General features: G+C 41.8%; 1 protein-coding gene across 5 annotated transcripts in view; it reads left to right on the forward strand.

Annotated features, from left to right (window-relative positions):
* CERS6 (ceramide synthase 6) overlaps window positions 1–16,118 on the forward strand; it is a 317,612-nt gene that overhangs the window by 280,828 nt on the left and 20,666 nt on the right. For all 5 annotated transcript variants that reach the window (XM_073305741.1, XM_073305736.1, XM_073305737.1 and 2 more), the window contains one exon: window positions 6,597–6,703. In XM_073305741.1, the coding sequence (XP_073161842.1) occupies window positions 6,597–6,703 (107 nt within the window). The remainder of the gene's footprint in view (window positions 1–6,596; window positions 6,704–16,118) is intronic.

Raw genomic sequence — 16,118 nt, forward strand, 5'->3', positions numbered from 1 at the left:
GTAATGGACCCTTAGGCTATGTCTACACAGCAATATAAGCCTAGGGTTGGTGGGACTTGAGTCAGCTGGCCTGTGTCAGGAAACCCTGGGCTTGAGCATCTACATTGCTTTTTAACCATAGGTTAAGGATTTTCTGACCCGTGCTCGAACCTAGGATTCTGGGGTCCACACTGCAGTGCACAAACCCAAGCCAAAGTAAACTTATCCCAGAGTGCCTAGCACCTCTCCCTCCTCCCCAGTGTTAACACTCAGGCCCTAGGAATATGCTGCACTGTGGGAAAACTCTACTACCCACCCTGTTTCCTAACAGTGGCAGTGGTATTGATGGGACTCAGGAGCCCATAAGGAGCACATGAGAACATACAGCATAATTAGTGGCTATCTCAGTAGAATGGCTGCAGTTTGAGAAGGCTTTATACTGAAATGACATCTAATCTGAGAATTGGGCTCTCCAGCTCTAGGCTGAGTCACAGTGGCAGGAAAATGCCATATGCACCTGTTCTGAGGGTAATAAGGACATCAGTCTCCAGGGCTGTCAAACTATTAAAATGGAACTTTGCGATTCTTCATTTTTAAACTGGGATGTTCAATGCTGGTGGTTTTGGTTGGTTGGTTTTTTATTTATTTTGGTCTGTTTTGTTTTGGAGTTTGACATAAAACAGGTTTCAGAGGAAAAAGACACAAACACACCCCAGCCTGGCTGCTCCCCGCTGCGGCAGAGTGAACTGTATTCCCAGGGCTTGGGGTGCAGTGTGCCCTAGCACCCCCTAGGGATCCCTTATCCCTGCCCCCACTGCACCCTAGGAGGCAGGGATAAGGGATCCCTGGGAGGCTGTGGGGAAATTTTGGGGCTGGCTTCCACTCACCATTTTCATAGTGCACACTGCCCGGGCACCCCTGCACACGCAGCCCCAGGGAGGATTCAGGAGCAAGCGCCACCCTGCAGGGAGGGGAAGTGGCAGAGCCCACGGCTCAGCACGGCTGGGGGAGGGATGACTCCCAACATCCTGGGAGCTGCTTCCCGTCTCTCAACTTTGCTTCCTGTTCCGGGCTGGCTCTGCACAACAGTGAGGAGGAGCCAGAGCAGGAAGTGGGAGTGTGCTCAGCCAGGCAGTAATGGAGCCTGTGGCTGCCTGCAGCACTGCTCCTCTACCGCCAGGAACTCTGAGATGCATCCAGAGGACTTCCAGAGCCTTAGTCAAGCCAGGGCCACATGTACACAGGAAAGGAATAGGGCTCGACCTTAGGTCCCAGCTTAACGTGGGCTCGGACCCTCTAGCCCTGCAGGGTCCTAGCGCTTTGCGTCTGAGCCCTACGTTAGCACATCTGCAGTGTGGATGAAAGGGGGGTTGACTTGAGCCCGGCCTCAGACCTGGACTTAAATTGCTGTGTAGACATACCCTTATAGCTGTGAGAAACCACTGTAAATGTCAGCTGTCAGGCTGCTCTAATTTATGCCAGGATTTGGACCTACCTCAGTATGCATTTTGGATGAGAAGATCACAGAAGAGGTTTAAAGCCACCTTTGAACCCACACCCATGAGCTGCCTTGGTTGCAGGTCAGGATCAAAGCCTTAGCATTTATTTATCTAAAATGATACTTTGTAACAGGATAATTGCAACTGCTTTTATAAAACAAGACTGTCTTGACCGCCACACTGTGAGCCAGATTCTCCACTGCCTTATACCTTGTGAAGTCATGTACACCTGTGTAAGGTGAATACAAAATGGGTCTAAACTGCTGGTTCTGGTCTGGTAGTGTTGTAAATTTATTTTGTATCAGTGTACTTGACTACACAAGGTGAAAGGCAATGGAGAATCCAGCCTTGCAAGTTAGAAACGTTTATGGGTCTACATCCATTTAGCTATGAATTCACCAGCACTGACTCCACTTCTCTTACCCTTACCACGAAAAGCCACTTTTGAAAGGGCTTGTTTGTTTCAGAGCCACCAAGGGCCTGGGCACCATACAATCTATTGACAATCACCCAAACACTTGAAAGGTAGATTTTAAAGATATCTATATGCTACACTGTTTAACTGATGAAAACTATAACCTGAAGGGAAACAGATTTTTTTTTTGCTTGATTGTACAGTCCAGTCACTAGTAATCTTTCTAAGACAATTAAATAGAAATCTGGCATGACAGACGCAAGAAGTTCAGCAAAAATGCTGGGGTTTGTTGTTTTTTTATTTGAACTGCTATTATTTAATAAAAATAATAAATAAAACAATCTAAAATATGAGGGAAGAGAACCATGCTTAACACCAGAAAAACATTTGTCGCAAGTATCAATATGACTGAGTTGGTAGCATTCTTTCTTCTAGACTTGAAGGTCATTATTCCAATTCCTTACCAATGAACTTGAACTGATAATGGCTGCTGACTACAAAGCAGTACTAGGGGAAGGGCTGTTCAGGGGAAAACAAATCTCACCAGAGGAAAAGTTGGTATACGGTCTTGACTTGTTAGGTCAGCAAAGCATTTGCTATTGTCACCTCTGATATTCTGTAGAAATGAAAAGCAGTTTTGCCACAAAATTCTATTTTGGCTGCAGAAAATGCTGGTTGCCTGTAGGGGCAAATTCATAATGGTGTATGCCCAAAAGAAAAATTTCTCTGAAGGTGGAAGAGTTTTTGACACTGCAAAATACTGTTCACATTGGTGGAAATGTGGACATTTCAGGCCAGATTTTCAAAGGTACTTAGACATCTAGTGGGATTTTCAGAAGTGCCTGAACACATTAGGTGCCTAACCTGATTTCATTAGGAGTTAGGCATCTAACTCGCCAATGGAAGCTAGGTTGCCTAACCAGCAAGTGCTTTTGAAAATCCCACTAGCGATCTATCTGCATTTTTAAGTACCTAAATACCTTTGAAAATATGCCCTTGCTTTGCTCAAATTCATTAATACCGTGAAACTTTCAGTTCTGGTACACATTTGTGAAAACAAATAGTTTTATACTGCTCTAGCATAGATGGTGTCATTCTTTAGGTGACATGTTAAACTGTACCCTTTTCTGTCAAATTCTGGTTGCCTTGTAAAGGGAGGTACAGTTCCCATGACACCTTTCAAAGAGAATAGGGGATGCACTCTGTGTCCAGGCCAAACAATTCCTTCTGTCACTATGATATACAAGGGCTGGGTGAGAATTACTGCTGAGTGAAGTGTCTAATGTGTCTCATGCCTATATAGCAACTACACTGATGGTATATAATTTTGGATTGTAAAATGCTCTGTAGTAACCTCATAATTATATTTTGAACTTCTAAAACAAGGGTCCCAGAAGTTCTATGACTCGGAGAGGCCACAGAACTGTGCTGTGGAATTGTCACCCTGGCCACTGAATTGTGCTGCAGAATCCAAGTCTAAAATAATAGCTCTGAGAAGTGTGAACTGCCCCATTCATCTCAGTGGGTTGTTAGGTCTGAAGTCTAAAGATGACAGTTTAAATGTCAGAATATTAACTGCTAATCACTTTCGCAGAAACATCTAGCAAATGTCTTTATCTCATGATCCCAAATTGTCTCTCACCTCACCACAGGGCTAAAATGCCCAACTAACATGTACTCACCTACCAGAACCTCCAGCTTGTCCCTTGACACCCTCAACAATTATATGTTGTCAATGGAAATCCTTTGGCATATGAAAGCCCAGAGCGATTGGGTAGTATAAAATAAATTGTATTAAGTATCAGAATAAATCAGGAAAGGGCCACTGCACAGATTCTGTTATTTATTTTCAAATTTATTTCATTTGAAAACTGTTTTTGTTTTGTGATTTAATTGAAATGAAGCTTCCATAGAATTTCTGGGCTGCTGCACCAGAATGCACAGAAAGCAGGATTTAGGTCCTGCTTGCCACATAGTTCATGGGGCCCTGTCTGTAAGAACTTATTAAGAACAACCCTTTACGCTTCTTTCATCTGAGAATCATTAAGTGCTTTACTAACATGAATGACTAATTTTAAAAATCTGGCCTCCTGTATGGCATGTTCACTGGCATAGGTGAAGGTAGATAGAGAGCTTGCTACCTGATTGATAAGAACTCTAAGTTAGGTAGATGTCTGTAACCTCTCATTTATACTCACGAAATTGTACCTCTAAAAAAGAGCCAGGGTTTTTAAAAATCTCGCAACAGGCTTGGGAGAGAGGTTATATATGAAACTCAATCATCACTAGAGTAGAAACTAGCAGCTGTTTTACAATTTTAGGACAGCAAGTGAAGAAGGATCTTTATACACTCCATTGAAGCTGCAGGGGGAATTTAGGAGAGTATAATTACCTGAATTGTGCCTACTCTTACTGAAAGTGTCATGGGATTGTTAATGACCACAAGTGCCCAGGGCCTTAGTTTTAAGTGACTGACTTCCAAAAGCAAGTGCCTCCAGCAGCATACATCATTTCCACACTTTGTTTTGCTCATTATTGACTCAGATGGACAAATTCCATCTAACAAATCACCCTCACCACTTTCTGCAGTCTTTTCATCCAAGCACTGACTCAGCTCATCCCTGCTTAGTTTGAAATCTGGCATGATCTCAGCACAAGGGGGTAAATACAAAAGCACATGAAACCAAATTCTATTCTATTCTGCCTGGGAGATATGTCCCTCCTTCCTAGTTGGACTTTCAGTCTAAAAGTCACTGAATTGTAAATATAACTCTACTTTATATGCTGATATCTAAAGTGTTAAGATTCCTTTTTTTGAAGATCAGCCATGAAATATTACTTTGAATAGCAGATGAGAATGAATTTGTAGGTATCTTTAGGTAGCATCGAAGCCTTATTTTAGTCTACACTGGTAGACTATCAGTATCCCTTCAGTTTCCTACTTTGTTTGCTGCAAGCCAGCAAATCACCTTTAAATTATAAATACAAATGGAAAAACCACTGAAGTCATGCAAATGCCAGATTATTCAGGGTCATCTCAGAATTTGAACTCTGGTGTTTGTTTAGCGTGACTGTTTCACACTTTTCAGGTTCAGCGTCATGATGCCAACAAGGTCATATGTAATGCAGCAGTGCTGCCTTTCTCACCCTTCCGAGAAATTATCTGAATTTATTTCTGCATTCTGTGCAGGGTTTTAAGTCAGTACATGTGGTAGTTTTTCTCACTATTATTGCTATGTTAATGAGCCTAAGCCTTATGCATCTTTAGAAGTATAGGAGTCTGATGCAATGCCCATAGAAGCCAATGAGAAGTCTCCTACTGATTAAAGTAGGCATTGAATCAGGCTCTTGATGCACTATTATTTATCATTTATTGGGGGGGCATCAGTATGGGTAGTGCAAATTGTAGACTAAGAGATTTTCCCTTCCTCAAGAAGCATGTATTCTAAAATAGGCCATTTTGTTCAGCTACATGAACAATCTCAAAACAATGCGGATATCTTTATATATATTTATACACACATTTCTTTCTCTTTGCGGGATCAGTGTTGATGAGCTTCAGGGAAGAAAAGTATTTTAAAGAGGGGTTTGAACGAAGAAGTGGTTGCTTGGTACACAGGGAAAAGGAAGGAGTTCCAGGCTTAAGAGCCAGCGTAAAAGAATGCACAGAGATGAGTGGGAGAAGCATGCCAAAGGGATGTGTAGAAAAGCAAGTTGCAAGAAGCAAAAGCAGCAGGAGAGAAGTAGGAGGAAATGAGAGCTGGGATTAAGGCAGAGGTGGTGGCATACAGGGCCTTGATATGGAGAACCAGAAGCTTGTCTCTGATGCAGAGGGCAAAAGGAAGCCAGTGAGGGGATTTGAGGTGGGGAGGGACATGGTCTGAGTATTCCACAAGGATGATTGCTTTTAGAAGCAGTGCTTTGTATGGATTGGAGGGGAGTGCAGATTGGTGCAGGAGAACCCAGGAAAGGGGAAGAAGAGCAGCAATCAAGTGTTGGTGCAGGAGCAATCAGAAGTGACGAGATATCTAAAAGAATAAAGTCATGAAAGCTGAGTGTGAGGAACAGATGGAACAGGAAGAAGTGATAGGCCAAGTCAAAAACAGCAGAGAGTTCAATGTGGAGGTCTTTATGCATGGCCAGGAGAGGTTCTGAGTACCTTCAGAGCAGTCTCTGGGTAGTGGAGAGGGCTAGGGATTCAAGAGAGAGAGTTAGAAATGAAGACATTGAGGCAATGTTTATAGACAGTAGGCCCAAGGAGGTTGGAGACCACAGGGGAGGAGGGAGATGGGCAGCAGCTGAAGGAAAAAGTGCAGTCGGGGGGCAGTGGGGTGTTTCATTAGGCTGGGAAAACAGTAATGTACTTAAAAGCTGAGAGAGAGGAGCAAAGGGAGATGCCTGAGGACATTTCTAATCCCTTGATTACAAATGATACCTGAGAGTCTGAAACTGGAATGATGTGGGAGATACAGTTGGGTGGGAAAGAGCAGAGGTGAGAGGCAACACTTACTGGATTTTCTTATTGAAGAAATTGACCAACTCCAGGACAGAGAGGAAGCAAGGTCACTGTATCGCAGAACAATGTATTTGATCAAAATTTGTCTCCTTTGCATTTTAATTGCTCATCACAGCTCATGCACAGTGTAAGACTTTTGCAGTTGTTGTTATAACTGGAGTAAACACTCTTTGTCCCTCTTTTGCAGGCTGCCAAAATGGCAAACTATTGCAAGTGTCAAAAACTGAGTGACCTCCTGTTCCTTATGTTTGCCGTTGTCTTCATCGTCAGTAGGCTTGGCATATATCCTTTGTGGTGAGTAAGCATGCCCCCTTCCTCAGATACTTGGCCCTAGACTAGTTTGGAAATACATGCATTACGGTAGAGTGCCAGCTGTGTGTACTGGACTGTATCTCACAAGCATTAAAGAAAAGTTTCAGAGATAACTAGATGCCCTTATTAGAGAAGATCCTAGCTGGTTACTGCTATAGAGTAAAATGGCGGTCAACATTCGCTAGATAGTAAAGGTTAGGGGGCAGGGCCTGACCTGGTTTAAAAGCAGGAATGGGCTGGAGACAAGACAGCCACAGGTAAGTGTGCAGCTGCCTTTGTAGGGTAGGGGGCCAAGAATTAGGTGCTGTAAGCAGAGACCAATAGGTGAGGTTGGAGCTAGTTGGCTTTCAGCACATGCTTTACGACTTTCATTGTCTTAGGAAAAACACAGAAAACAAATGAAGTAGGAGTCTGGCCTGATGGCGGTGCTGCTGCCATGCAGGATTGTAATGCCCCGTGCCTCTCTTTTTTCCTAAAGCAGCTGGGAAGCAGTATATATGCTGTGGAAGCAATGTATGTGCTCGGGGGGAGCGGAATCTTTTCACTTCTCAATAGCAAACCCTCTGTCTAATTAGGAAGTAGCACTGCTGTGTGCCAAGGGAGAGTCCTTTCCAGATTTCTTTAAAGCTGCAGTATGAAATACCGTCTCACGCTCTTGCACATGAAAGGAGCAGCCCCATTATAAAGTGAGCATCCTGCCCTTGAGAAGCGTTGGTGAGAAAGTTCCAACACCACCTCATTGCGTTCATGACCCCAGACTCTTAATTGGTGTTCCAGAAAAAAAACTAATCTGGTCAGGCAGGATAGTTTGGGGATGTGGTGGAATAACAGTTTTGTCCATTGTGTTTGGAGAGCACAGTTAATGCCAGGATGCTATGGTAAGCAGAAATTCTTAGTGATCCTGCAGAGAGAAACAGCCACAAAAAGCTCATTACTTAATCACACATGTGGTTGACTTACACAAATACCAACCCCTCCCCTCACCCCAGATCAGTTCCCAATCCAGTAAAATGAGATCTCTTGGGGGGCTTGTTAATATGAAGGCAGGATAAAGTCGTTACCTTTTGGGAGTCATCTCATCAGCTGTGAAATGCAAAAGACTCCCCTAGTGCTCAGGGAGTCCAGAGGTGATTTGCTGACCACTGCACTCTGAGCCAGAGAAGCCCCATGAATTCAATAACCCCGGAGATTTAAAAAACAAACCCAACAGAAACCCAAACTCTGTGTTAAAGCCTTCAGTACATTTTTGAGGATGGGATGGACTTATTTTTTTAAATTACCTCTTCCCCCTTCTGCCACCAAAGGTTTCTTAGTCACAGATTAGACTTCAGTAGCTGGAGTACACAGATTTCTCCCGCCTGTGTGCTACGAGATGTGCAGCAGAGCCAGCATTTTCTATATGGTTTCATCCTCCCATATTTCTGTTTAAATTGTGGAAACAGTGAGGGCCAAATTCTACCAAAAGAGATACACCTCTGACGACTGTGGCTCTGGGGGTTTGTCCATAGTAAGGTTCAGTTTGAACACAGGATAGGTCTCTGTACTGCTCCAAATGGAAATAGAGTGCATTTTCCTCTGTGTGATTTCCTGCTTTGTCTGTAATGTTCTGAATCCAGGTCTGTAGAAGCAAAGACATAAGGAATAACAGATTTACACTCCTTGAGTAGATAGCTGCCTAGTTTGTTTAGCCATCACTTTAGGCCTTCAATAACACTTTAAAGGCTGCTCTATGGTATTTGAAAAGCCAAGGGGAGAATGCCAGCTTTAGATGTCTGACTGTTATGCTTTTCAAACAACAACATTTACCAGAGCACTGCAGAGTGCTCGCTTTGTATGAGATCAAGATTGATCTCACCCAAAGCTCTTTTCCAAGTATTCACTAAAGTGCACAAATTCAGGGGAGTTCATTAGTTTTCTCTTAACTGACAGTAGCTACTCAGAGTATGTTTTTCTCAAGGCATGTGAAAATAAGAAGGGTGCAGTTCTGCCTCTCCTTTACCTCCACACAATCCCACTCAGGTCAAGAGTTTGGTAGTGCAGGAGTTAGCCTGAAGTGTTTACAATCTGGGTTGAAAATCAGGAAATGAAACCTCTCACAATTTTGACAAATTTCTCAGGAGCACTCCAGCCAAATGTCACACTATACAGCAAAGTCTAAGGAAAAAACTGGAATTATTGATGGGCTTCTCACATTAATCATAAGGCAAACTTTTATAGTTCACAATTAAATTAATGACCTGACATAACTGGTGAGAGCCAGGCATAATACAAACAGAAGTTTTTTGTATGTTTTCCTACCCAACTCCCTCTGTCTGACCACACCAGCCCTGCTATTAGACACAGAATTCTAGAGTTAGAGAAAACGTTATCTAGCAAATGTCAAAAACAGTCTGAGCACAGATTTACATTCTTACCATTTTGTGCAGTGGTTTTGCACCAATATCCTTTTATGCCTAAAATGAGAACAACATTTCATGTTTGATCAAAGCCTTATTTGAATCCAGGTCTGTTGAAGCAAAGACATAGGCCCCAGCTCAGTAGGGAGAAAAAGTGTGGCAATGGGGGTGGGGGTGTGGGGGGAGGAAGGTCATTATATGGTAGCATCCTCTTTCACTGCAAAGCCACAAGCAACTCCTGTGTGCTACTTAACAGGCTAAAGAGGGCAGCAGACTACAGTAGAGGGCATGGCCAGATGCAAGGAGGGAGGAGCCAGCAAAACATGCTGCTTTAACAATAGTGTAATCAGCTTACCACCTGTGATCATATTTATTCCTAGTGTGAAGCCCATGGTAGAAATAGATGTCACTGCAATATTGTTACTGTGTAGTAGTGTTCTTACTTAGAATTTGTGTAATTTGTGTAATTTTATGTTCTAAAATGCTTTGCAGACATCAATTAAGAACAGCAACATTTTAACTCAGAATAATCATTGTTATTGTCATTTTATTTAAAAGCCATTTTAAAAATATGCCGGGAGTTGCTCTCGTCTGGGAAGGCACAGTATTATTGATGATGGCTAGAACTGGAACTATTAATTAATTCATATTTTCTCTGCTGACTAGCCAGTGGGGTGGAAGTAGATGATAAAGCAATATAATGTAGGTCCTGTCTAATCAGTAAACTATTGTTTGGGTTCATTCTAATTTACCACTACCAGAGAGATAGTATTAAAAAATGTATTTAAAATCTGGAAACTATTTCCATGTCAGTTATAACCATTGTAGGATAGGTCCAAATTTAGATACCGGTTCTGATGCATTACAGGCTTTGCATGCCCATGGAAAGTGATTCATCATTTGGTGCAAAATGTAGGTTTTTAGCATTTACATAAAGCATTGCTTAAAGAGGGAAAAAAAAAAGTTTGCTACCAGATAGATGAAGTCAAATGTACACATTTTCAGCCTCTTAACTATAAGAGTGCTGCTTTAAATTCTAGATTATTCTGCATAATGCTCTCAACATAACATTACATTGCTCACTTGCACTGAAGCCTTGTTATATTTATTTAACAAACTGGAGCTATCACGTTAACCGAGGAGTAATTTAAAATGCTCTTTTCTTTCTATTCCAATGCCAGTGAACAAAATAATGTTCTCAAAATACAAAATTTAATCTGTAAAGGGTCTTATGAATGTTTTTAAATTAGATTAAGTAGGTTGAAAGAAAAGGAGGACTTGTGGCACCTTAGAGACTAACCAATTTATTTGAGCATAAGCTTTCGTGAGCTACAGCTCACTTCATCGGATGCATTCAGTGGAAAATACAGCTGGGAGATTTATATACACAGAGAACATGAAACAATGAGTGTTACCATACACACTGTAACCAGAGTGATCACTTAAGGTGAGCTATTACCAGCAGGAGAGCGGGGTGGAAAAAGTAAACTTTTTTCCCCATGTTTATCCCCCCACCTCCCACTGTTCCTCAGACGTTCTTGTCAACTGCTGAAAATGGCCTACCTCGATTATCACTGCAAAAGGTGTCCCCGTCCCTCCCCCCCCCACCCGCTCTCCTGCTGGTAATAGCTCACCTTAAGTGATCACTCTGGTTACACTCTGGGCTATCACCAGCAGGAGAGTGAATTTGTGTGGGGGGGTGGAGGGTGAGAAAACCTGGATTTGTGCTGGAAATGGCCCACCTGATGATCACTTTAGATAAGCTATTACCAGCAGGACAGTGGGGTGGGAGGAGGTATTGGTTCATATTCTCTCTGTATATATAAAGTCTGCTGCAGTTTCCACGATATGCATCTGATGAAGTGAGCTGTAGCTCACGAAAGCTTATGCTCTAATAAATTGGTTAGTCTCTAAGGTGCCACAAGTACTCCTTTTCTTTTTGCGAATACAGACTAACACGGCTGTTACTCTGAAATCTGGTTACAGTATGTATGGTAACACTCATTGTTTCATGTTCTCTGTGTATATAAATCTCCCCACTGTATTTTCCACTGAATGCATCCGATGAAGTGAGCTGTAGCTCACGAAAGCTTATGCTCAAATAAATTTGTTAGCCTCTAAGGTGCCACAAGTACTCCTTTTCTTTTTGCGAATACAGACTAACACGGCTGCTACTCTGAAACCTGTCATTAAGTAGGTTGAAGCTCTTCTTTTTTCTACTCTCAAATTATATTGTAATGTTAGCTTTCCCAGGAGAAAATAGCCAACCAAGGTTAAATGATTCAGATGAAGTTTGGCACATCCTCTTAATCCAAAATCAACTAACTTGTGCCAAAGCTAATCATTGCATGAGCAGAATGAAGGCATTCTGTTGAAGATTAATTGCTCTGTGGTGTGAGTTTCCCCATCAGTAAAATGAGCTATTTGCATACCTTACAGGAGTGTTTTGTGGATTAGTTAATTCATACCTGACAGGAGTGTATGCCATAGAAAATCTTTTAATGTTAGGTCAATGGTACCCAAACTTTTTCACAGCATGGGCAACATTTTAATAGAGAGTGTCTCCAGAATCCGTTTGTAATCACATAACCATTCCAGAGGTAACTAGCAATTGTTTACATGGCATTGTAACAAATCTGATCTGTTTATTTTGGGTGTATTTAATGTGATAAGTGTTTGTCTTGTTTGAAAAAGTTAATCCCACTGTCAGTTTTACTCTTAATTTCATCTTCCCCTCCCATCTATTATTTTCCTCCCTTCCTTCTTTGTGCATGCACCCCCTTCCTGTCTTCCTTTGCCTGGTCCCCTTCTCCCCTGCACGTGCTGTCCAGGCATCGATCTCTTTGTCTTCCTCCACTCCTGGATATACTGCATGGCCCGTGTCTCCAAGCGTTCTACTCCTGCAGGCAACTTCAGTTTCACTAGTCCCTAGGGACTGCTTTGGTTTCCTGTTGTAGAGTAGTTACTACTAGCTGCATCAAAGCTGCCTCCTTCTTCTTGATTACAGCTGCTTCTACAGGCCTCCTGATAGGAGGAGAGCCAGCACCATGTGCCCAGCCACTTCTCTGCAGACCACCAGTGGTCCAGGGGCCACAGGCTGAAAACAGCTGAACTAGGTGACTGAAAACCTTTACTTTTTTACCCTTTCCTCTCCCCCGCCCCCACCAAAAAAAAGTCAGAACAAAATCCATGCAAACGCTGTGTAACCACCAAGACTTGTCTAACATCACCACTCAATCACACTGTGTTCCTAGCTTCTCAATGTCCTCTCCCCTTGAGTGTTTCTACCTTCTCATTCTACCTCCTCATCTACGTTGCCAGTCTAAACTACAAGCTTTTTAGGGCCGCGACCTCTGTCTTCAGATCTGACTGTAAAGGTCCTAGTTCACTGGTGGCAGGATATAACTAATTAAATAATAGCATAGCATTTTGGAAATGTTATATGGTATGTAATATAATTTGTCAAGAACAAATAGTGTCAAACCAACCTAATAGTAGCTTTCTTTGACAGGGTCGCAAGCCTTGCGGATAGGAGGGAAGTGGTAGATGTGCTATAATTTGACTTTAATAAGGCTTTTGATACTGTCTCACATGACCTTCTCATAAACAAATTAGGGAAATACAACCCGATGGAGCTACTATAAGATGGGTGCATAACTGGTTGGAAAACCATTCCCAGAGAGTAGTTATCCATGGTTCACAGTCAAACTGGAAGCACATATCAAGTGGGGTCCTGCAGGGATCAGTTCTGGGTCCGGTTCTTTTCAATGTCTTCATCAATGTTTTAAACAATGGCATACAAAGTACACTTATAAAGTTTGTGGACGATACAAAGGTGGGAGGGGTTGCAAGTGCTTTGGAGGATAGAATTAAAATTCAAAATGATTTGGACAAACTGGAGAAATTGTCTGAAGTAACTAGGATGAAATTCAATAAGGAGAAATGCAAAGTACTCCACTTAAGAAAGAACAATCAGTTGCACACAGATGAAATGGGAAATGATTGTCTAGAAAGGAGTACTGCAGTTCTGGGGGTCATAGTGGAGCACAAGCTAAATCTGAGTCAACAGATATTGCATTAAAAGTAAACATCATTCTGGGATGTATTAGCAGGAGTGTTGTAAGCAAGACTGGATTATTGTATCCAGTTCTAGGTGCCACATTTCAGGAAAGATGTGGAGAAATTGGAGAAATTAGTGGCCGTGTTGGTGCTATTAGAGAGAGAAGGTAACTGAGATAAAATCTTTCATTGGACCAACTTCTATTGCTGGTAGAGACAAGCTTTCAAGCTTGGTCCAGTAGAACATATTACTTCACCCACCTTGTCTCGCCAATATCCTGGGTCCAACACGGCTACAACAACTCTGCAAACTATTCTGTATTTTCAGGCAGCAGATTTGAATGACTAATTAACAGTTTTCATACCAGGAACTTGATTTACAGAGTTACTCATTCTCTCAAGGAGCAGAAACAATAGCACTAGACCTTGGACTTACAACTAATAATCAAAATTAAGGAATGCTGCTTGAATTTCAGATATTTTGTAGTCACAACAAACAGTTAATGAACCAGCTATTGGCCAAGAATTATTTAAAGGAAACTTTTGGCAAACAATTTTGAATAATGAATAAATTTGAGGAAGTAATAAACTATTCATGGATAAACGAAGATAAAAAAGAGGCTCGGTGAATTAAATAAATAACTCACCTTGAACCTTCTCCCTTGAATAAACTCTTGTTTATATTCTTTAGCAGAGGATTTGTAACATTGTCATCCCGTCTGCTTCGGATGAAGTATTAGCTGACGCTGCCCTTAACAGAGGCTGGTTATTTTATCCCTTTGACTGGTTTAGGGTTCTTGAGAGTTCAAAGCTTCAGATACTGTCTGAAGCAGAACATGAGCCTCTGCAGTTTTAGATTAGCCCTAAGCCAGCTTTTCCTAGAGGGAAATTAACCAATGCAAAAGTTAAAAATGTCATTCACCAGTGAAAGGTTGTAATGTAAATAACAACCAGTGGCATTTTCTCAGTGTTTCTGGGTTTGGATTTTTGTGTTAGCATACAAGCAAAATTTAAATAAAAAGAGTATCATCAGACTTATCAAAGTCAATCCTTATTAGCCTCAATTTTGGTTCATACAGATTGTTCTCTGTGGCTCCAATAACACATTCTATTGGCAGGGACAGATTGTTCAGTCAGTGTTCTTGGGACTTTGGGGTGGTTGTAATTATTTTGAATAGTGTCTTTTCTAAAATGCAATAGGACAGAAAGAATTACCGCAGCACTCTGGGCTGAGAATTATTGTGATGGGTGTAAATATCTCAAGAAAAAGTAAGGGGCATTCACCTTCTTGCTGCTGCCAGACGTATTTGCGGTGCTGTTTTTAAATCACTGTGATCAGTGAGGTTTGAAGGCTGGAGAATAAATAGAATACTGATGACCAACGGCTATCAGGGTTGCTCTCACACATCCACTGCGATGGATTCCACTATACACTCCTAATCTGGAGTTGAGGGGAGCTCTGTGAGAGACAGCTTTGCCACCTAGAGAGAGAGACCAAGACTAAAGGAATTTACGTTTTCTGGTTTTGCGAAAAGGAGAGAAAAAAATCCAAAGTTGACTCAGAATTTACTTTTATATGAAACCGTTACTTGACTGTTTCTAGAAGATGGCTACTTTACTATACTTCTTGGAGTAGCACCATAGACTTGCATTAGAGTGTTGATGCTTTGAATTTCTCAGCTAACATTTGTATTATTTAGTTAAGCTTTGCTTATTCTCTAATGACCATGTGCTGAATTCTGTGTGGTGTTCTGTCCTATCATTTCCTATCCCCATGCCTTTAAATTATAAATCTTCAGGACATAGACCTGTTACTAGTCCAGTGCAGTTTGCCCATTGTACATTCACAGTACTGTAGAAGCAATATAAAATATGAACAGTGCTGCTATTTGACTGTGAGCAGCCTTAGAGTGCAATTGGGGTCTAGGTAGATCCTTGCAGGGATCAACATTGTCAAGACTGTGGCGATATGAGCACGTTTTGCAGGAGTCGGGTTACCCAAGCAGGGGTCGAAATGTATACCAGTGTAATGTTAGTGATAGGAAATCCCATATATGATCACTTAAGAATCAATAAAATATATGTTACAACATTTATGTTGAGATATGTCAACTGCAAGGAACTAATCTCCTAACCCAGAGTAACAGAAAAGTGCCCATGTGGGTTATACAATTCATAGTTTTAGTATCAGAAATGTCACCACACGATACGTCACTTACCAGCATGAGCTGGTAAATGGTTTTCAAACAGCACAGTCAATAACCATGTAGCCACAGCTCCTCTATTAGCTGGCTAAGAATAGGCCATTAGAGCCAAAACACTTATCAGGGCTAAATTCAGCACCAAATTCAGTCGTGTTGCACCAGAGCTGAATTTGACCCATGCTATCTGTAAAGCTGGAGATAATCTTTTAATTGGTCAAGTTAAACAAGACGCTGTTAGGACTAATTTGCGTAGTTTGATTTGGAGGCAAAGCTTGTGGCCAGCTCAGGGGGCAAAGATTGTGGCAGAGGTCAGCTGTGAGGATGCTTTTTTTGTTTGCTTGTCTAAGTCCTTTAGCAAGTAGATAAAATTACTCTCCAACAAGAATGTAACCTTTGGATCATATGTTTGACAGCTTTTCTCTTAATTTATGCATTGAACCGCTCCTGTTTAATATGATCGATCTTTGAGGGTCTTGCAGGTGATTCAGTTATTCTAGTGTAAACAACTCTGGAAGCAAAATACCATGGGCTAGACTGTGGTCTTGAATTACTGCATTGGTTTGAGGCAGCACAGAGTTACACTGGAGAAGATTATTGGGAGAAAGTGGTACAGTCATCTTGCTGGGGTGTCTAACTTGCTCTATAGATGGGTCCTTAACCCTGCCTCCTCCCGACTCCCTTGAGGCAATGGAGGGGACATTTCCTAAGGTTTCTTGCATTCAGTAACTGTCATTGTCC

Source organism: Lepidochelys kempii, chromosome 11 (genome assembly GCF_965140265.1).
Source record: "Lepidochelys kempii isolate rLepKem1 chromosome 11, rLepKem1.hap2, whole genome shotgun sequence".
NCBI lineage: Eukaryota > Metazoa > Chordata > Testudines > Cheloniidae > Lepidochelys > Lepidochelys kempii.